Source organism: Eschrichtius robustus, chromosome 14 (assembly GCF_028021215.1).
Source record: "Eschrichtius robustus isolate mEscRob2 chromosome 14, mEscRob2.pri, whole genome shotgun sequence".
NCBI lineage: Eukaryota > Metazoa > Chordata > Mammalia > Artiodactyla > Eschrichtiidae > Eschrichtius > Eschrichtius robustus.
This window is the reverse complement of record NC_090837.1, coordinates 25,748,453-25,769,994: the sequence shown is the minus strand read 5'-3', so window position 1 is coordinate 25,769,994 and position 21,542 is coordinate 25,748,453. Positions and strand designations below refer to the sequence as shown.

Genomic DNA, 21,542 nt, shown 5'->3' with positions numbered 1-21,542 from the left:
TATCACCACCCCCACTTTACTGCCGTTCCTGGCCTGGGGATGTTCGCGCCTGCGCGGTGGGCGCCGAGTGTGCAAGCGCTGCGTGGAGGACGCCGCTCGGGGTCGCCTGGCAACCGGGTCGCCTGGCAACGGGCGTGCGCTACAGAACCTTGCGCGCTGAAGCAGGTGAGTCTGCGGCGGCCGACAGGGGCCAGGGGCCAGGGGTCCCCAGACCCACCCAGTCCTGATCAACAGGCCCCGCGCCCTCCCACCCCAAGGCAGCCCATACCCCTTAGATGAGGGTAGGCCCCTGTCCCTGGCGCCCACCGTTTCCTGAGAGGGGAGCCCCGATCCCAAATGGCCGGGCCCCCTCTCCTCCTTTCCTAGTCACCAGTTGCCCGGAATCAGAGTCCGGTTCACCTCTCTTAGTGGAGTCGATTCCCACAGGCTGGGGCTTGTCACTGCCACTAAACGCGGTCACAACCACCATCAGCTTAATAATAACTCAGCCAAAGTATCTGGAGCCCTGGTGAGCCAGGCTCAAGAGTCTCAGCGAATATGGCAGCTTGGCGGGGGTCGGGGGTTGGGGTGGGGGTGGGTGCTATTATCATCTCCCTTTTGAGCTGCAGAAAGACACAGAGGAAATAACTTGTTAAGGGCCACCCACTGGCTTGGGTCTGGAGCCCATTCTTAACTACTAAGCCACACTGCCTACAGTTGCTCAAAGTGTGTGTGTGATAAAAATAAATCACACTTTAACCTTATTTCCTTCTCTATGGATGTGCCGGAAGCATCCAACTGTGGGTCCCTGATGGGTGAATGTGCTAGACCCAGATTTGAACATTGGTTCCTATCCTAGTTTGTGACCTCCACAGCTCATTGTCCCTAAACCTCAGTTTCCTCCTTCATAAAATGTGGGTAATAGAAGTCCCCTCCTCCTGGGGTAGCTGAGTTGGATATTAGGTATTGCTGGCACAAGATAAGCACTGAATGGAGCTGATACAGTGTTTGCTTATTTGGCTTAGTTTGTGTTTTCAAAGCCTTTGTCCCAAGGCCCAGCCTATAAAGTATCGGGAGAACTCTGAAGTTTGCAGTTAGGGCTGCCACTTCACTGTGAAGTTTGGGCTTCACTGTGACCTTGAACACATCCCTTCATTGCTCTCACTCTCAGTTTGCTCATCTGTAAAATGGAAGTAAAAATACCAAATCACAGTAGCAATGATGACAACTTTTGGGTTCTTTTAATCAGTGGTTTCTGCAGAGCTTCACTTTGAAAGCTACAGAGTCGCCCTGTGCAGGAGTGGGAGGCGTGGGAAGATGGCCCACGCCCAGATCTCCAAGTACCTGCCCCCTGACATCAACCCCACCCAGGCTGCCATTGCCTACGGCTGCCGGGCGCTGCCCAAGCTGAACGAGGAGCTGCAGTCGGAGGACCTGTTGACAAGGCAGAAAGCCCTCATGGCCCTATGTGACCTCATGCACGACCCTGAGCACGTCTACACGGCCATCCGCATAGGTGAGCGTGGCACAGCCCAAGTGACCACGACTGGGGTCTGGATGGACAGACACAGAGCAGCTTGAGGTGGCCCCTTCACAGCATCCCTCCCAGCTGGTCAGTCCATCTTCAACTGGACACCACCAGTGGTCAGCCCCCTCTGCTATGACTCAACCCGGTGGCCACACATCCACCAAATAGGCCTTTATCTGTCTCATCCGCAAGGCTGTCACAGAAGATAGGCACTGGCCCTACTGAAACCACACATACATGGGGACCTGTGTCCATTGTGTCCCACTCTCTTAATTACCCACATAAGAGTTGAGTTGATTTTAGTGGCACGGTCACACCTGTCCCAGATCAGGCCCACGATGAGTGAACTGCCACCTCTCCCACCAGCCTTATCTGAAGGGCTAGTTTAATCCCAGAGATGGTGGCAGCAGTCCCAGTCTGGCCTCCTTTGCCGGGTGGAGCTTCAATAATAAAGGTTGCTATTTAACGAGCCCGACTCTGGGCCAGCACTGCCACACGTGCAGTGCCCGTGTTATCTTAGTCCTCGTAGCACTGGCCCTGGGAGGGAAGGAACCTCCTCAACCCACAGAGAAGAAAATGGAGGCTCAGAGAGAAGCAGTGTGAGGCTAGGGTTGCCCCATAAGTAAATAAGGCAAGATATTCAGGTGCTCAGTCTGGCTTCCTGAGGTGTAACCCTTTCAAGGGTACACGACTAGTGGGTGACAAGGTTGGAATTTGACTTCCAGTCTCTCCAAATGCAAAGGGCATTTTCTGAACCCCGTGGAGGACTGGGAAGAGGTGTGCAGAGATTCACGAGGGGGGTTGGATGACAGGGTCCTGGGGGATGAGCCTTTCTAGCACCCAGAGCCCCCGCCAGTGGCTCTGAAACACTCCATCACCCACACGATGCCCTCACACCCGCAAACAGTAGAGCCCTGGTGCTCTTGTTCTGGACATCGGCTCACTTGTCGACTTCTAGGTTAGCTGGTTTCTGAGCTTGGTGAATGTTCAGAGGTTTTTCTGCCCGTAGGCTGCCTGGAGAGCCTGAAAGCTTTGCTGAAGGACACCAACGACCTGGTGCGCATCAAGACCACTGAGGTGCTCTATGTCATGGCCACCCACAACGTGGGCAGGTGGGCAGCTACGTCTGGGTATCAATGTCACGCTTTGGAGCCGCACCCCTCCCCTGGGTGGCACGCCCTTGAACGACCTTGAATGAGCTGCTCGCGGGGCAGGGAGTTAAATGAGTTCATGCATGTGAAGTGTCAGCCCCGTGGTGGCTTGGGTGGCCCCGGGCACTCTCTCTCTGGTTCCCTCTCCCCACCGATGGGCGGTCTTTGGGAACTCACACACCCGCTTGCTCAGGGCCACCACCAGATGGCCGCCTCAGCCCCTCGGTCCCCTCGACCCCCCCAGCTCCCCGTCTCTTCTCTGGGTTCTGATGTCAGGTCCCTGGGAGGTGGGTGGCCAGCCCAATCCCTGCGCCGTCCTGGCCCAACAGGTCGCTATGAACTGGATGCGTGTGGGGAGGTGGTGACACAGCGAGCGCCCCAGTTCACAGGTGTTGCACCAAACAGGGCAGACTGGTGCCCGGGAGGACGGGGGAGTGGGCTCGAACCTGGCATCTGCAGGGCCGCCCTTTCCTGCTCTGACCTGGCAAGGCTCTTGGTCCAGTCTCACTGTTCTCATCTAAGACAGATCCGGCAAAGTGCTTTCTCTCATTCTTCCTATTCCTTTTTCCTCTTTCCGGACCCGATTTGGACATTAGGAGTAACCCCAGGGAGGGTGACGGAGGCTGAGAGGAGGGATGCTTGAAGTTTGGGGATTACAGCAAACTACGAGCCCAGTGACGGTGACCGTAGGTCTGTTTATCCTCATAGGAGGTGGGGGGTGGTTCCTGGCTGTAGCCACTTTAGCAGGGGGGACTCGGTGCAGAAACCGTCACCGACTGAGGACCTGATGTGACTGGCACACTGTTCTCCAATGTCCCTCCCAGCACCACCGCAAGGGGCGGGGAGGAGCCCGGAGCAGGCAGCTGGTGTGCCCAGGGTCCTGGATTCCAAGACCCAGCTCACTCCAGCACACCACGCTGGACAAAGGGCAGAAGTGACCGGGGCCGACTTCTGAAGTCCGCCGGGCTCAATGGTCATCTCACCCCTCGAGCCCTGAGTAACTGCCCATGTTGAAACCTCCTGCCTTCCTGGACCCACACAAGGAGTGACGGGAAGCGGATGAGCGTGGAAGCCAGGGGCCTGGCCTCTTGTCACCCTGGGGAGTTACAGCTTACAGAGCTGACTTACCAGCAGGGTGACTCGGAGTGGGCACCTGGTCGCGGAGTGAAGAGGCCCAGACACCTCACACCGGGGGTCAGGGAAGGCCCCTGCAATTTGGGGGTCCCACTGTGATTTCCTTCTCCCAGAATGACTCATACAGACCTCACGGCAGAGCACAGTCAGGCACTTCCTCTGTGCTGGGCACTGGGCCAGGCCCCGCTCTGAGTTCTCATTTAGTTCTGACCCCAGCCTCGAGAGATGCAGCCTTGAAGCCCTCACCAGACATGACTGGGCCCAGCAGTTAGTTGGTTAATCAGAAGGAATGGTTAAAAAGCCAGGATTGGAAGAAATTGTATCTTCCCTTCAAACAGTTCATCTTAACCCCAAACCCCTAAGCGATTAGGCAGCCACCAATCCCTGTGTGCCTCTCTCTTCTTGGCTGTGGGATGAAGAGCCACTCCACTGGATGGAGCTTCCCATCATCTTTTTTGCTTAAACCAGCACCTGTAACATCATGGAGCTTTGATTCTTTAAAGTAGAGCAAGCACTCAGACACTAATGAAGTAATCGGCATGCAAAACCCTTCTAGAATCTTTACAATCATTTCACTATTTTTTTTTATAAATTTATTTATTTATTTTTGGCTGCATTGGGTCTTTGTTGCTGCTCATGGGCTTTCTCTAGTTGTGGCGAGCGGGGGCTACTCTTCGTTGCAGTGCGCAGGCTTCTCATTGTGGTGGCTTCTCTTGTTGTGGAGCACGGGCTCTAGGTGTGCGGGCTTCAGTAGTTGTGGCACGTGGGCTTCAATAGTTGTGGCTCGCGGGCTCTAGAGCACAGGCTCAGTAGTTGTGGTGCACAGGCTTAGTTGCTCCACGGCATGTGGGATCTTCCCGGACCAGGGCTTGAACCCATGTCCCCTGCATTGGCAGGTGGATTCTTAACCACTGTGCCACCAGGGAAGCCCTATTTATTTATTTTATTTTTTTAGACACTGACTTTGGAGTCTTCCCAAAGCATTCACCTTTGTTTTCATAAGGAAATCAAAACAAAAACAAAAACAAAAACCACCAACTCTTCTCCCATTGAATTGGCTCACCTGCTATTCAATGAATCTATATCATTATAACAAGAAGCAAAACAGGCCTACGTGGGTTTGGAGGCACGTGGCTGCCCTGGACAGTCCGCAGGTGTGTGCCCGGCAGGTGGAGAAAGGCGGTCAGCTCAGCCCGGCTGCTCAGGGGAGGTCGGTTATGCGCTTCTGTTGCCTGGAGTCGTCCTGCACCACTCAGGCCGCACTGCTCTCACCTGATGTGAGGGCCACCCCCAGCCTGTGCCTTCTCTCCGGAGGCCGCAGGAATGCGGTCCCATCCAGCTGGCATGGGCTTAGGTTCCAGGGGGACGGGAGGGCAGGCAATCGCCTCTAGGTTCTTATTGGATCCTCTCCTGGCACGTTCGTTGTGTCTAAATCCCACTTCTCTTCCCCAGAGATGGCTTTTTAGAGCATGACGTCATCCACGCCCTGTCCTTCCTGCTGAGCGACCCCCAATCAGCCTGCCGGGAGAACCTGCACCTGGCCTTCAAGCACCTGGCGCAGCTGCCTGCAGGTAGGCTCACCGTGGGCGCTTGGGTGGCCCTCGGCCTCCTCTCCCAGTCAGGCGCCTGCCGTGCCGATCACAGTTTAGAGCATATTTTTTAAAAAGCTATGCTTTTATTAAGGTACCCTATACATGTTAAAAAGGCACACGTCATACGTGAACGCTTGATTAACTTGTACTAAGTGAACCTGCGACTTCCGGGCACTGCTACCCAGATCAAGAAATGTGCGGAGTATGGCCAGTACCTGCCCCTCCCAGTCACCATGCCTCACCCAAACGTAAACAGGCTGATTTGTCTTCAGTTTACAAGACCATGGGTTAGTTTGTGCCTCTTTAAACTTTACATAAGTGGAAACATACAGTCTGTAATATTTTGTTTCTAGCTTCTTTGTGTCTGTTGTGCGTTGTGTATTACTGATTTTTGCCGATTTGCTCTGGAGTGTGGTATGCACACTATATGAGGGCGCTACGGTTTGTTTATCCCTTCTGTTGCTGATGGCCATTTGAACTGTTTCTAGTGTGTGGCAGCTGAGAACACAGTGGTCGCTAACATTCTTACAAATGTCTTTCGATGGATGGACATGTGTATGCATTTCTTTTGAGATATGCCTTGGAGAGAATTGCTGGGCACAGGGCAACTTTATGTCCAGCTTTAGAAGGTACTACAAATGGCTTCCTAAAAGAGTTTTGCCAATTTACGCTCCCACCAGTAGTGTATGAGGGTCCCAGGCGTTCTGTATCCGCACCCACACTTGATCTTTTGGCTATGATGGTGGGTGTGTGCTTGCGTCTCACTTTGGTTTTCATTTGTATTTCCCTGGTGACAAGAGCCCCGTAAATGTCCTCTTGTGAGAAGCACCAGAGCACGTTTTTAAGGGTGAAAGACCCCACCCCCTGGCTCACCGTCCCCTTCAGCTGACTGCTCCTGCTAATTTGATGCTGAGTCCAGGGTAATGGCCACCCGCTGACTGACCGCAGCTGGAGGGTTGAGATTCGTGTCAGGTTGACACCCATCCTGTCACAAGACACAATGAGCATTTTTAAATGAGGGACTCATTCCAAGAGGCAGGATATCAGGCCTTAAAGGGGGTTCCTTAAGGCCGACACGGGCCTTAAGATGTCCTGGGCCAGGAGTTGGACAGACCAGGTCCCTCTGCCGTCCCTCATTCCCCATGTGCCCCTAGACAGGCTGCTTCCCCATCTGAGACGTTGAGGCTGATGGGACACCCCCCCCCCCAGAGGCCTGAAGTGAGGACCAGGCGGGAACACTCCCCGAATCAGGGCCCAGAGGGAAATGACTAAGGGGACAGGTGCAGAGAGGCAGGTTGAGCAAAGCCCTGGGAGCTGGGGTTGCTGACCGGCCGGGACCATGCCCTCCTCTAGCTGGGCTGGGCTGGGTGTGCCAGGCCAGACAGCAGAACCCCGGGTGGTCTTTTTAAAAGACCACCATATCGCTGGCCCTATCCCATGTCACCTGGTGGGCCCTGCCCACATCTTCCTTGAACGCACCTTGGCTGGTTCTCCTGGGCGACCATGGTTGAGGGCCCCTGGGATATCGGGGCGTCTCCATAAAGGACCAGTTCTGGGGCTGAGCTCCACGGATGCCTCTGCTCAGCACTCAGGAACATTCCTTCTCGGGGTGTGGAGAGAGGGGACTTGCCGTTTCTCACTCAAGGCTCTTAAAATTATTGTGACCTGTGTAAGCGTTCAGGGGAAGAGAGAGATGATGATAACGAACATCAGGAACCATCACCAGATTTGCTAAATCTTAACATTCAACCATATTTCATATTTGCTTGAGATTTTTGCTTAAAAAAAATACAGCCCCCTGTGAACCTCCCCCACCCAGCACCCTTTCTCCTGCCCTCCCTGGAGCCACCAGTAGTGAGTGACTTCATCCCCAGCACATGTCTTTGTATTATTCCCTGGCGGTCCAGCAGTTAGGATTCTGCGCTTCCACTGAAGGGGGCATAGGTGTAATTATATATAGATCTTGCCTTGCATGTTTTAAAAACTCTCTAAATGTATTTTGCTGTACGTATCCCTTTGGTACTTGAAAAACCTAATGCTATCATTGGGAATGTACCCATGTGTGTCACGGGCTCCATTTCCTGATTATAACCCCAGCCTGCCCATCCCTTGTTTGAACGTGCGTACTTACATTCAGTGAACTTACTCCAGTCCGGCGGACCTGCATGCACTGGTTTTCGCCAGGACTTCCCCAGAGAAGGGCGTCATGGGGCCGGAGATCACTATTGCTTCCCAGCCGGGAGAGCCCATCGTGCTCCCTCCCGGCAGCCTGGCTGAGCTGTGTAGCTGTCGCTGTCCTATGGCTCTGCCATCCCCCAAGGCTGGGAAGGGGCGTCTTCTCTCTGCCTAGCACCGCCTCCATCTCCTCTCCTGCCCAGGGCCTCCCAGGAGCCTGAGCCCATTCTGCTGAGTTGTTTTTTCCATTTCTCATTGATTTGAGGGAGTGCTTCGTTTATCCGAGATTCTAACTCTTTGCTGGTCACACATATTGCAAATATCACTTCCCAGGCTATCTGCGTGGCTTTTCTCTGTTTGTTTATTCATTGGTCCAGCAGTTTTTCATTTGAATAGTAGTGAGTTTCATCAATCTTTTCCTTTGTGACTTTTTTCTTTTTTTGTGGTGTTGTTTAAGAGAATTTGGTGCTAAGAGCTCATGGAGGTATCCTGCCATATTTTCTTCTAAAAGTGAAAGAATTTTGCTTTCCACACTCAGTCCGAGAAGGTACCTGGGCCAGCCCAACACTGTCTTCATTACAAAAGCTCTAGGTATTCTGGGTTCTGGTGGACAGGCTGGAATCCGCAAGCACTAGGCTCACCATGGGGAGCAGGGGGGTGTAGTTTGCACTTTATCGCAGGATTTATCACAGGATTTCCTGGGTGCTGTTCGTTGTCCGTGCCCAGAGGGAGGCCTGGGACACTCTGGGGAGGGGTAGGTAGCAGTGGGCGGGGTGGGGGTGGGTAGCTGGAGGGAGGGAGGGGGACATGCAGTGTGGTAGGCGCCCCAGGAGGACCATCTGTGGGGGCCCTGAGCACAGCGGCTCCTGGGTTGGCCCGTGCAGCCGTGTCCTGGGGGTGTCCTCGCTGGGCCTGTGGGTGGGGGTCTGGGTGGGTGAAGGCATCTACTTCTGGGGCTGCACTCTTACCAGCGTGGGGCCTCGGGCACTACTGAAGCCCATCGGGAGCAACAGGTCACAGGGGGCCGGCGGCTCTTCTGGGACGGTCTGCATGCAGGGCGCAGCGGCTCTCGTGCTGGTGGTCGTGGGTCTGGGTTCTCTATCCACGGCCACAACCAGAAGGACCCTCTGCACCTGGTGGAGTGCTGGGCACGTGGCTGGCACTCAACAAATACTGGTTGTTTAGCAGTTTCTATGCAGGATTTTAAAGGACGATTTGTCGGCTGTTTTCCTGCTGCACTTCACACCCATGTGTTGGGGTATCTGTGGGGACGAGGCCTTTCCTGGGTCCTGGTGCACCCGGCCAGGTCCAGCTGGCTGCGTGGTTTCCCAGAGTGGCCAGCAGGGGGCGCCGCAGGACCAGCCACCACCCAGCAGGGCTGCTCCGGCTCTCAGGCCTGGGCCTGCTTGTCAGGAGAGGAGAAATCGTGGGGCAAATGCCAGGCGCCCCGTCTTCCAGGCCCTGAGTGGCCGGCCGCCAGGAATGCTGGAGGAACCCGTCTCCTCCCTGTGTGGACACAGCATCCTGTAGGAGAGGGCTCCAGGCTGACACCCAGGATTCTCCTGTAACTGGATTTGGGGGCCCCCTGGAAGTGTCCCCAACCCCTCAGGCCCTCTGATGGTGGTCTCAGGCTCTGCCTGGCACACACAGTGCTGGGCGCTGAGAGCCGCCGGCCCACCTTTAGGGCAGCTCCACTGTCCCGCTGTCCCGACCCGTTCATGTGCAGCTGGGCTGCGGACAGAGGCAGGTGCCCTCCCTGCCCAGAGGAGAGAGCCAGGGCTGGGCGGGGAGGTGGTGGGGGCATTCCTGGCATCCCGCCATCACCATTGGGGGCTGGAGAGAGATGGGGGGCACTGCGTCCATGGGAGCACAGGGTGAGGGGTGGACATCCTCAGCCTGACAGCCTGATAGCCCTTGGCGGACAGTAGCACCCCCCTCCCCACCCAGACTTAGCAAAGCACGAGGCCCCCCAGCGGTGACCCTGCCCCTCTGACAAGGGGACCCTCTCCCCTCAGGGCCATCCTCCACCAACTCTGGCCCCCTCTCCCCGTCCCCTCTGCTGGCCCTGGGCTTGCAGCTAATGCCATGTCTGTGGACCTCTCTGTTTGCAGCTTAGCACGTGCCTCCCCCGTGCCAGGCACTGCTCAGGCAGCAGCAGGGGAAGGAGGCGGGTCAGACGGTGCAAACACCCCTTCCTGCCTCACCCTGGCCTGGGCGCTCTTCCATGGCCTGGGGTGCTGGGCCCCGAGGGGATGATGGGTCTTGGGCCGTGAGGATGGGGACGGTCCTGTCAGCAGAGGGATCAGCTGGTGAGAGGAAGAACCAGAGCAGATAAAGACTGAGGGGGAGGGGGTGAGGGGACCACTGTCCCAGGGAAGCCTCCTCCCCTCCTTGAACACGTCTGGGCAGGAGGCAGAATCCTTCCATTTCCCTCTCACTGTGTATTTTTAGTTAAAGATGCTCATGCTGAGATTACTGCTCTTTTCACAGTTGGCATTAAAGTGCAACATAAGTCTCAAAGATCTTAAGTCACAGGTTATTTCTTATACAAAAGCCCCCTTGGGTTTTCGCTGTTTGGTGATGTGGGAAGGTGTGAAGGGGACCCCCACTTGGGCTCAGGGGTGGGGGGAACAAAAGCCAGGTCCGTGTGTCTGAGTGCTGTGTACCTGCACACGTGTGTGTCTGTCTGTATCCCTCCCTTGGGGCTTCATGCCCGGTCCTGGGTTTGAGGCGGCGACATGGGGTAGCTCTGTGCCCCCGTGGGCTCCTGCCCTGGCCATCCAGGTGCAGAGCTGGGCGAGGACCCAGGTGTCGGGAGGCACCGGCCCCCTCTGCTCCTCCTGGGGAGGATGGCTCCACTGCTCCCTGACCTCTTGACCTTGGGCATCTTTCCTCATCTGTAAAATGGCTCACCACTGACACCCTGCCGCAGGGATGAGTGTGAAATAAGATAGTCTGTAAGGAGCCTGGTGCAATGCGAACAAAATTCCTTGACTAGTGTTTTCTATCCCTTGGCCCCCTAACCACACTGGCGAGTCAGCCAACGGTGGGCCGGCGGGGCCCCTCCTCCAAACACCCTGCAGGCTCGCCGTTCACTGCCGGGGGCTGTCAGCACCCTCCAAGCCCACTGGGCATCTCTTCTGCTCTGTGGGGATGATTCTGACCCTAGTGGAGGTGTCTTTAGGGTTGGGGGAAGTCCAGGTGATGGTGCAGCCTGGGCTGGTGCCATCGTTACCCCCAAACCTCAGCCCCTTGGGACACACAGGCCTGGCAGATCTCCCTCTTTTGCAGCATCTTTCTACTCTTGCGGTTGTTTGTTCTTGACATTCATTTCAAAACGGTTTTTCCTAAACATGTGGAGGGAGCGGGGAGAGAAAAAGGAACCTCAGTACGGACGGTGTCCCGCCACCCTCCTGCACGCTGTCTACACACACAGCACTCGGGACGAGGCTTGGCTCATTCAGGATATTTTATTTTCGTAAAGTAGACAATCTCGGACTTTCGTGCGATCACCAGCTCCTCTTTCCCTCTCGACATCCCTTAAAGTCCTCGGCTGTGACTCCTCACACCAACCTCGGGCTCAGGGTACCAAAGGCCGAGAGGAGGTTTGGCAAGGGCTCTGGCGGCGCCTTCATGTTTGCACGCGGCCCTCAGCCAAGGTAATCCACGTGGCAGTGGCGGTGGCAGTGCTGCGGGCCCTGGGCAGGAAGGGCCTCCCTCAGGCTGCGAGGCGGCCGAGCCTTCACAGGAGTCGAGGCTGCCCTCTGGCCTCCCTTTCCTCCACTTGCAGAAAAGCCACAGGTAATTTACTCTTTAAATACCAAGACATTTAGCTATTGTTCGTTCGCTCCTGGGTGAAGGACCTTCTTTAAATACATCACATTTATTTTCTGAAAGAAAAACGAAGCGGAAACCGCACCAGTAACAAGAGGACGCTGCACGGGCTTATGTACAACTTGGCGCCGAGGCTGCTGCCGGGCGCAGAGGGACAGACTTGTCCAGGTAACAATTTTACACTCAGCAAAGCCAGACACAAAAAAGGACCACCCGAAAAAAAAAAATAGGTTTTGAAAATCTGCATTTAAAAAAGAATACTCAACTGCATTGGAAGTTTTCTGTATTTCTGCAAAACACCACGAGATTTGGCCAAAAAAAAAAAAAAAAAAAAAAAGACGTCAGAGGAGAAAAACCAGGTTTCGGTTTATAAAACGTCCGACTCGTAGAAGAAAAGCTGGCGCCCAGCTGGCCTGGTCTGAGACAAGTTGTGCCACGCGTGTCACCATGTGGAGTTTTGCTGCATATTCCGAAGCGGTTTAAAAAGAGCTGTGAGTGGCCGGAGGGCTGGTCAGTGCTGTCGCAGGCCTGGTGCCCGGTCCTAGCGCGTACATGGGGCGGCGTGGCCCCTGCTCTGGGTCGCCTCCCAGGGAGCCGGCCGCCCCTCCCTGTGGTCCCTCGGACCCCCATGCAGAGTGGGGCCACGTCGGGAAGGCAGGGTGATGTGGCAGGAGGGGCTCGGGGTGGACTTGGTGACAGCTCCTCAAGTCTTCATGGGACCTCAGCCACGTGGGGAGCCCGCTGTCTGCAGAGCGTGCACGTGTGTGTGTGCGTGTGTGTGTGTGCGCAAGTGTGTCTACTTACCTAGCGATCTATCCGTACATATTCATGTTTGCGGAAACGTGGGGGCCAAGGAGGCGGGGCGGGGGACACGCTCCGGGCCCCCGTTTTCTGCCCCCGTGCTGGTCACCAGCGCGAGTGGGGGTGTGATACCCCAGTTTCGCCACAGCCGACGCTGGCTCCTCAGCAGAGGCCGATGTACTTGAGGTTGTTCTGGATGATGACGTCAGTCACGGCGTCAAACACGAACTGGATGTTACTGGTGTCGGTGGCACAGGTGAAGTGGGAGTAGATCTCCTTGGTCTCCTTGTTGCGGTTCAGGTCCTCGAACTGCCGCTGGATGTAGACGGCGGCCTCCTCGTAGGTGTTCTGGCCGCTGTACTCAGGGAAGCACACGGTGAGTGGGATGCGCCGGATCTTCTGCGCCAGCAGGTCCTTCTTGTTGAGGAAGAGGATGAGGGAGGTACTGACGAACCAGTTGTTGTTGCAGATGGAGTCAAAGAGGCGCAGGCTCTCCGCCATCCGGCTCTGGGGGGGGAGGGGGGGCGGTCAGCACGGCCCGGCCCTGCCAGGCCCAAGAGCACCCTCCCCGCCGGGCCCCAGCCGGCCCTGTGCCCTCCGACCCCACTGGCCCCCTCTGGCCCCCGTGGTCACTGACAGCACGTGGCTTCGGGGCTGCCTGCACGGGCAAGCCCCCCTCCCACGGGGGCACTGTCGCCGCATCCCCCGCAGGCAGTGCGTGGGCAGCCTCCCCAGCAGTCAGCTCCGCCTGCTGAGGTTTGGCTGGCCCCGTGCCTCCATCCTGCCAGGCGGGGCATCAGTCCTCACTGGAGTCCGCGAGGGGGAGGCCTGTGTTCACAAAAGCAAGGGTGCAGGGCAGAGCTGGGCAGGCCTGGCCCCTGCCGGCGGTGTGCTCACTCAAGGCCACATGGAGGATCCCGTGGCCGTGCTGCCCCCACCAGCACAGAGGATGCGAGGACGGTGGCCAGGAGGCACCGTGACCACAGAGCGTGGCCCTGGCCCTCTCCACCTCCCCTTGAGGACCGTGACCCTGCTGTGGAGCCTCTGGGTTTTCAAGGAACCCAGGGCCCTCGTCTGACTCCCATGCACAACTGACCGTCCTACTTCTAAAAGGACTCCTGCTGCTGGTGAAAGCTGCCCCGTGTTTGAAAATAAAATGAATGAGATGAGCGTCCCAAGTGTGGGGCCAGTGTAGATCGGAGGCATCGGATTTAAGGACTTTTCTGATGATGTGGTAACAACAGGGAAGCAGCAGCTGGTGCTGATGGGTGGACACGGGCACCAGCCTGCTCCACCCTCACACCTTCCTATCCCCATTCTACAGATAAAGAAACTGAGGCCTGGAGAGGCAGGAAATGTGCTCTAAGTCCCACGGCCGGAAGCTCTAGGCTTGCTGCTCCTCCGAGGTGGACGGGCAGTGCTGCTGGCCCCAGGGTGGTGGTGCCCGGGGGAGGCCCCACGAAGCCCTGCTCTCCCAGAGACCCTGCCTTCTCTGAGATACACGATCTGACAGCATCAGTGCTGAGAAAGAACCCCCCCCACCAACCACGTAGACATTGCCTCAGGGTCCTGCACTCCACCGGGGAGGGCCCGTTTCCAAAACCCATCCTGTGCCTTCTTTAGAACAAGCTCAGGAATAAGAGAAGCTCTGAAAGTGAGTAGTCTCAGGTCTTGGGTGTGTGTGGGGCGGGGTAAGCCTTCTGCAGAGAGAAACAGGATGCAGGACCCCCAGGTGTGCCTGGAGGAGCGGACGACGTTCCACACGCAGTTAAGTGGTGGTCCAGGAACGTCACATTCTACAGGGTAGTAACTAGCGCTTACGGATTCCCGGAAGCTGCGTGGTAGGGACCAGCGGAGCTGTCATATCTCATGGGAATGATGTCATAATCAGGTGCTGTGCTTCTGACCCCAGATTTCACATCAGATAAATAATAGATGTGGCCATTAGCATGTATTCATTAATCCACTGAGCAGACACTTGCTGAGCAGGCTCTGAGGGCCACCAGCAGGTCCCAGATCTCGTGCCGGTGACGGGGCCCCAGAGACGAGAGGCCAGTGGCCAGGCCAGGCCCTGGGTGTGGAGTGGGGTTCAAGGGTGGGTGGGCAAGTGTGGAGTGGGGCCAGGCAGGGGTGCTAGGATGGGCATCTGCAGAGGCCTGGGCCTGCCTCCCTGGACCCTGCTGGGTCACTGGGGGTGAGAGCCGGGTGCCTCCCGCATCCAGGACAGCTGCTCCTGCTGAAACAGTGCACGTGTGCCGAGAGGGGTCGGTCCTCCAGGGCGTGTGGGGGTGGGAAGAGCTCAGCTGCCATGTCCTGCGTAGAGCAGGCCCCAGGGCCCCGACAGGCTGCGTCTGCCCTTCCTGCTCAGCGCACCCCAGGCTGACTTCAGACCCCAGGGGCCGGCCCCTCTACCCCACAGACGTCCCTCCAAGCCTCGCCAGGCAACAGAGGGCAGAGGAGGCCGGCAGGACGGGCACTGCTATGCGGCCTGAGCAGGACAGACAGACGCCCCTTGTGTCCGGCCCTTGCCCACGCCTGGGGCTCCTCTTGCTCTCCAGGCAGGTGGGGCTCAGGTTTCCCTGTTCCCTCCCTCTCCCTTGGGACAAACTGTGGGGACCCACACGGGCCATCCTTTAGGCGGGCAGCGCTCAGGGAGCCCGTGGGAGGCACTGACTGGCCGGGCTGGACAAACACAGGAGCCTGGGAGCTCCACCTGCCCTCCCCCAAAGCCGCTGGGTGAGCACGGCGAAGGGGGCACTGTGCCCCGGGACCCACCACACAGAGGTCCCTCAGCCAGGAGAGGAGCCAGCCCAGAAGGCACTGGGGGGGCAGGGGGAGCTGGAGCCCCTGGTGCTACCACCACTGCTGTGCAGGCTCCTGGAGCCGGAGCAGGAGCCCAAGCATGGGCGTGCGGGCCGAGCAGCATGTTGACACCTGAATCACAGATCACTGAGAAAGGAGCGTGCTGTTTTGAGCTGTTTACTCTGGAAACTGTGAGAAGCTCGCACAAGAGTGTGCGTACGGGAGGAAGGCGCACGGGGCAGGGCCTCCCCCAGGGCCCCCTCCCCGTTCCGCCCGCCCTCCGTGGCCTCAGCCCCGACTCCTCTTCCCAGCCCCGCACCCTGGCGCCCCCTCCTGCCGCACACATCTGGGGTGCTCTGGCACCAGGATGGAATCCCAGTCCCTCGGTCTGCATTCGGGGCCTCCCTGGTCCTGAGGGTGTGCTCAGCCTGGGGGCCAGCTGTGGCCCCGTTCTCCCCAACGCCTCCCTGGCACCCGGTTCTGACTCCACCCACTTGGTGCTGTGGCTCACAGGGTTGGGCCCCGTCCTCATGTGGTCCACTGGGCCCTGGGGTGAATGAAGCTGGGGCAGCTTTGGAGCCACCGGACTCTGCCCATTATGCCTTGTCTTGCCATGACTTCCACCAGCCTGACACAAACATCCTCTCACTGCAAGCCGGGGAGGCCCCCCACCTCACACAGGGGATGGGGCCCTGGACAGGTGACTCCCAGGGCTGGGTGAGGACTCTGTGTCTGCACCAACCCCAGCACTCCCCCAGCAGGAGGCCCTCCGCGCCCTCAGCTCTGCAGCTGCTCCTCCCAGGAGAAAATACCCCACGACTGCTCACCTGCGATGCCACCCAGGGCTCTGGTGCCCACCCAGCTCTCTCCAGGAGCTGCTCACAGTGAGACACATCATGTACAGAGATGACACGGAGCAGATGATTCCCGTCAGAGGCCTGGGCAGCGGTGGCGATCCCATGCTCGGGAAGGGGCAGGAACCAGTGATTTGTAACAGCGCACGTCAGACCCTGGGAAGCAGCTGGACAGTCCCCAGGGTGGCGCACAAGTCATTTCTCAGCCATTTGCAGAGAAAGCTCCTGCTTGGACACGTCCGAATATACTCAACCTCACCGAACAGACTGGACTTTCCCCAGGGGGCTACAGCTGGTGACCCCCCTCTAAGGGGCTTCCAGCTTGCTGGTCAGAGACTGGAACCTTTGCTAAGTGCCGAGCTCAGTGGTGGAGGACTTTACCCTGCGCACGACTGCCACACGACAGCACCCGTGGTGGCCTGGACCAGACCGGCTCCTGGAACATCCTGAAGAGGCTGGGGGCTGGGGTGCGAAGGGGAGCCTCAGCCCTGGTCCCCCATGAAGGCTCCCCTGAGTCACGAAAGGGCAGGTGTCCCTGTTATGGGTACAGATTTGGGGCCTGGGGTTTGCTCTCAACACCAGGGCTCGCTGCACCTTGGACAAGTCCTTTCTCCTCTCCCGGCCTCAGTGTCCTCATCTGTAAAATGGGGACGATCACGGCACCCAGCACCAGGACTGCTGCAGGAGCAACACAGTGTTGCTTTGAGAGGAACCAGGTTTGCTGGGCCTCGGCCTGCGGCTGCCTTCCCAACAGACGCTCTGCATGCTACTCAATGCCGGCGCCCTGGCGTCCTCATCTCCTCTTGTCCAAGACCTGCCTCCCTCCCCACCGGCACAGAGCCTCTGTGGGACGTGGGATGGAGAGGGAGGGGGCTGGACTCTGCAGACCCAGCTCAGCTGCCATCCTGAGCCCCCAGGGCCACCAGCACCTCCCTCCAGGCTGCTGGCTCCCAGCTCTGCCTGGTTCCTCTGCTCTGGGGGCTCCGTAACTGCTCAGCCTGGAGACCCAATGGCTGCCCAGACCCTGTGACACACACTCAGCCCCTCGCTCACTGTTGCAGGGGCACAGGACAGCACCAAGTGCCAGGTGAGCACCCGTTTCCCTGATTTAATAGGCCAAGAGGGCTGCCTTTGGCTTCCTTGCGGCTGGCTGGGGGGCACTGGCCCTGAATGTGGACACCCAAGTCCAGCCCTGCACTCTACAAAAGGGGAGCACGGGTCCCCCAATGGGCAAGGGGGCCACCCAAACGCTGCCTGCTCGGCTCGCCCTGGGCACAGCAGAAGCTCCAGTCCCAGACCTCATAAAGTACTGGTGATGTCAAGGTTTCAGCCCTTCCCAGAACCGGTCCAAACCCCGGGGCCCGGGAGACCCGGAAACCCCAGCCCGCCGGCACGCCAACAACCTTCACTGCTAGGCCTGCATCCCCCGCCCCTCCTCAGCCTCCGTGGGCAGAGGCGCTCCAGGTGCCCTTCTAGGTGTGAGGGGGATGGAGAAGAGGTGAGCTTGTGGAGTGGCCAACGAGGGTCAGAACCCCTGCTCTGCCAGCTGCCAGCTCTTGTTTGCTCTGAGCCTCAGTTTCCCCACCTGTAAAGCATGGTCTGTTAGGGATCCTGCTCACGAGGCTGGGGGCTAAAACGTGACACTTCTGGAAAGCTGAGTCTCCATGCCGGGCACCAGTGACCAGAGCGGCCATCACGGCATGATTCAGAGATAAAAGGGGAGGTGGCCTGGAGCAGGGGGCCCTGTGAGGCTAGGATGAGGCCAACAGGAGGCCAGCCACGGCCGAGGCCTGGGGCCGCAGCGGGCAGCCGGCAGGGGGAAGAGGATGCAGCGGGGCTGGGCCTTGGTGCTGGCTCGGCTGCTTGGGGCTCAGAGCCCAGGGAGGCTCTGTCCCGCCCTGGGACTCAGGTTTCTCGTCCCTAACACGAGTTCTCAGTTCCGTTTAGGTCTGGGAAGCCCAGGTCTGCCTGTTGTAGGAGCGCTTGGAGTGTTTGTTGTTGGGAACTGTGAATTTAGCTTTTCACGCTGGAAGCAGAGCTGGGAGGCTGGGCTGCGGACATGAATGAGCTCCATTCACCACGATGGTGCCAGCCCTGAGGCCCAGCCACCAGGCCCGGCCCGGGCAACAGTGCCAGGCTCCAAGGGCGCCGAGGGTGGGACCGGGCAGTGAAGCCTCCTGGCAGCACCCTGGCTGCATGGGCCAAGGGGGAGGGTCCAGCTGGGGCTGGATATCGAGCTGGCACCTTCACAAAGTAACAGCCAAGCCTCTGCTCCCTCTGTGGTGGCGTGGCTCGACGGGCGTGGAGGCGTGGCTGACCCAGCAAGCGGCACATCCCAGCAGGCAGTCTGGGGTCCGTCCTCTGTGCAGCGCTGACTGCCCTCCCCACCTCCACTGCCCGGGAGGCAGGTGAGGCCCAGAGCCCTGTGCTCTGGGCCTGGTGGGTGGGAGGAGCCCCCGAGACCTCCCTGGCCCACCCTGAGCCCTGCGGGGGGATCCGGGCTTGGACATCCCCAGCCTTCTCCAGCGGGGAGAGGGCGAGTGGGCCCCACCGTCACACCCAGGTCCCGAGGTCCGGGCAGGTGCACAGGGGTCGGGGTGGAGGAGCCTATGTTAGATGCACCTGCAACTGTGGAAAGGTGTGAAGACAGGATTGTGCCTCCAGAGTAAAACCCCTCCAAGGATGGCCCTGGTCGCTCAGGGAAATAGCTTATTCTTTGTCACCAAAGAAGTGGGGGACTGGTCTTTGGGGGTGAGAGAGGGGTGAGTGTCTTCATCTTCATGCAAAGCTGCAGAGAAGTCTAGTGCGGCCTGGGGGTGCTCAGGGGGCCCTGCTGGGAGGTGCCTTGGGCTCTGCAGGGGAGAGGCCGGGCCCAGCCCACAGGCTGCCCAGTGGCTTGAAGCCCTGAGCTCCCCCGCTCGTCCACCGAGGGTCCTTATCTTTCTGGAGCTTATTTCCCTTTTGGGTTCCAGCTTGTCTCGGGTCGTGGGGGTGGCTCAGGGGAGCAAGGCCCTGGCTTGCGTCTGCCCTTAGGCTGCAGGATGCAGGCAGGAGGGCTCCCCGGGAACAGGGTGGGGTGGCAAGAAGCAGAGCAACAGTCCCAGGCTGAGCTGGAGGCCTCGGGCAGCGAGGCAGCATGGCCCCGCTGTCCTGGCAGGAGCCCAGTGCGGAGCCGGTGCAGGAGATGACTCAGACTTCCACTCACGCCCGCAGGGATGGGAATGGGACGGCTCGGGGCTCCCCAGGCAGCCCTGGCTCCCCACTGTCGCCAGAATCTGCGTTTCTCCACCCCCCCACCCCCGCCCCCAGTATCGCGTCCCTCATTGGAAGTGTTTGCAGGAGGGCAGGGCCTGTGTGCTTGACTCACCCAGGCCTGGATGGAGTCACTACAGCCCCATGCAGACAAGAGAGCAAATGTGGTGGTGGTCCAGTGCCCACAGGGAGATGCAGGCAAGAAGGCCTCAGAGCTGCCCTCTGCACTGGCCGGCGCAGGAGTAGGGCAGCCCCTTGGGCCCTTCCCAACACTGAGAGTCTGTGACAGCAGCTGCCACCCAGGGCAGCTGCTCCCCTCCCTTGGTTGAGCTTATACTCAGACACTCAGCATGCAGTTTCCATGGCAACTGGGGAGGAAGCCTCCACCCTTGGCCTTGCACAGCAACACAGACCGAAGGCAGAAGACGCTCCATCTTTGAGCTGGGCCAGGTGTCCCTCTCCACAGGGGCACGCAGGCCCGGCCCCGGCTGGCTGGCTGGCCAGACCACACTGTCCATCACTGTCTACTTGTTGGGGGTGGGGGAGGGCTTCCGGGGGTTGAGGGTATCTCACTCTCCCTGGCGGGCGGAGCAGTGGGCAGGGAAGAGGGGAGGTCCTTCTGGTACCTGCTCCTGCCTGCAGTGCCCTGGGTGGGTGGGTGGGACTCCCAGTGGGAGGGGTGGGGTGGGATTGTTACCGAAGGATGGTGCCTCGCCCTCGACAGCTGCCCCTGGAGGCTCTGGGCCTTGCTCCTCCTCTGCGTGGAGGCTGCTGTGATGTCCAGAGGTCCAGCTCTCTGCTCCTCTCAGAGCAGTGGCTGTGAGGGCTCCTCCCCACATCCCCATTTATGGATGTGGGAATGGGGGCTGCGAGGGCCAGCCTGGCCTGCCCAGGCCCCTCTGCCCCAAGGAGAGCTTCTGACGGCCACAGCCACCCCTTGGTCCTTGCCATCCCCATCCGGCTCCTGGCCTCAGGCAACGGGGGGGTGCCTGGGGACAGAGCTGAATGACCGGGGTCACGTGCAGACCAACCTGGTTAGCGCTCCCCACTTCTTCCTCCCACAAGCCTAAGTGCTGGCCGCGCTGGACTGGAGAATTGGATTAATGAGGCTAATGGATCAATGAGCCCCTGACTGTCCCCGGGGCTCGTCTGCACGGGTGGCACAGAGTGGGTGGTGCCGCAGCCTGTGCGGGGGCAACAGGGAGAGCCGGGGGTGCTGCCGCCCACCCCCTTCTCTCTCTGGGGTGGGCAGTGTTCCCCCTCGGCTGCCCAGGGTCAGTGCACCCATTCCCCAAGTCTGGGCCCTCAAGCCCACGGAGCCACACTGCCCCTGTACCCTGTGGGCCCTCGGGACACCCAGGCCAAGATCGACTGGCACGGCCCTGCCACACAGGCAGCTCACTCCCCGTGCCCCTCCCGCCGCCGCCCTCCCCTCCACCAGGCACAGCCACGGCGCTCCTCGGCACCCCTTCCCCCTTCCAGTCCCTCAGCGTGTTCCTACCCCACCCTCTCGTGTCCCTGGGACCTCAGAGGCCTCCCAGTGCAGGCCCTGATCCCCTGCTCTGACCCTTGGCACCAGACGCCCACTCAAACCAGTCCCACCCCCCCATCTTCTGTCTGACCCCCTTTCTCCCTGGCTCACTTCAGCTTTAGGGCTCCCTGGGTGATGTGAGTGGGACAGGTTGAAAGGGGTGGGGGCCTGAGTGAGGAGCCCTGAGGCAGCCCCACCCCAAACCCCCATGGCTGCCTCGGTTGGCCTTGGACTTGACCTCACCCAAGAGTCTCAGGTCCTGCCAACCAGGAGATGGCAGTTATTCTGGGCTATTGTGAAGTGAGTCACAGTAGAAACGTGGTCGACAGGCAGTGACAGGAAGCTGGGGGCCCAGCATCCCTACCACTGAGCACCGGCGTCCGAGATCTAAGCCTGGCCTCTCCCGGCACCTTTACCTGGACGTCAAGCAGTCACTCTCAGAAACACAGAGAGAAGCAAGGGGCAGTCCTGGCTTAAGAGAACTGAGGCCCTAGGGGCGGACACACGTGCACTGACCACCCAGTGCCAAGCCAGCAAGCTGGGGCAGGTGGCATGGAGGGAGGGCACTGTCTGGCTGCCTCTGCCAGGGGAGGCAGTACCCAGGAGTGGGCACGACCCCCCCACAGAGGCCGGGGTCCCAGAGTTGGGCCATGGGCTCTACCTGCATCTGTCCAGTTGACGGCACCTGGAATCTCCTTCCCACCTCTCCCTGCCTCTGCTGCGTGTCTCTGCAACCTGGGGTCACTTCGCTGCCCTGTGCATAGCCCTCCAGCAGCTGCTCCCATCCCAGCGGGGTGACCCGGCACCTTCTGCCTGGCCCCAACTCATTCCCGCGTGAGGCCTTCACCAGGCTGTCCTCCCCTGGGTCCCGGCGGAGGGGTGGGCTCTCAAGGCTGTCCCTGAGCCTCC

At 59.2% G+C, this 21,542-nt stretch overlaps 2 protein-coding genes across 3 annotated transcripts in view; one reads left to right on the top strand and one right to left on the bottom strand.

Moving 5' to 3' along the window:
* Positions 1-1,296: 1,296 nt before the first annotated feature.
* The window catches only part of RSPH14 (radial spoke head 14 homolog), a 61,031-nt gene continuing 40,785 nt past the window's right edge, over positions 1,297-21,542 (top strand). Inside the window, exons 1-3 of the mRNA XM_068563400.1 lie at positions 1,297-1,495; positions 2,517-2,619; positions 5,245-5,363. Coding sequence (XP_068419501.1) covers positions 1,297-1,495; positions 2,517-2,619; positions 5,245-5,363 — 421 coding nt within the window. The remainder of the gene's footprint in view (positions 1,496-2,516; positions 2,620-5,244; positions 5,364-21,542) is intronic.
* Positions 11,016-21,542, bottom strand: part of GNAZ (G protein subunit alpha z) — a 42,595-nt gene continuing 32,068 nt past the window's right edge. For both annotated transcript variants that reach the window (XM_068563398.1, XM_068563399.1), the window contains exon 3: positions 11,016-12,701. In XM_068563398.1, the coding sequence (XP_068419499.1) occupies positions 12,357-12,701 (345 nt within the window). In that variant the 3' untranslated portion in view covers positions 11,016-12,356. The remainder of the gene's footprint in view (positions 12,702-21,542) is intronic.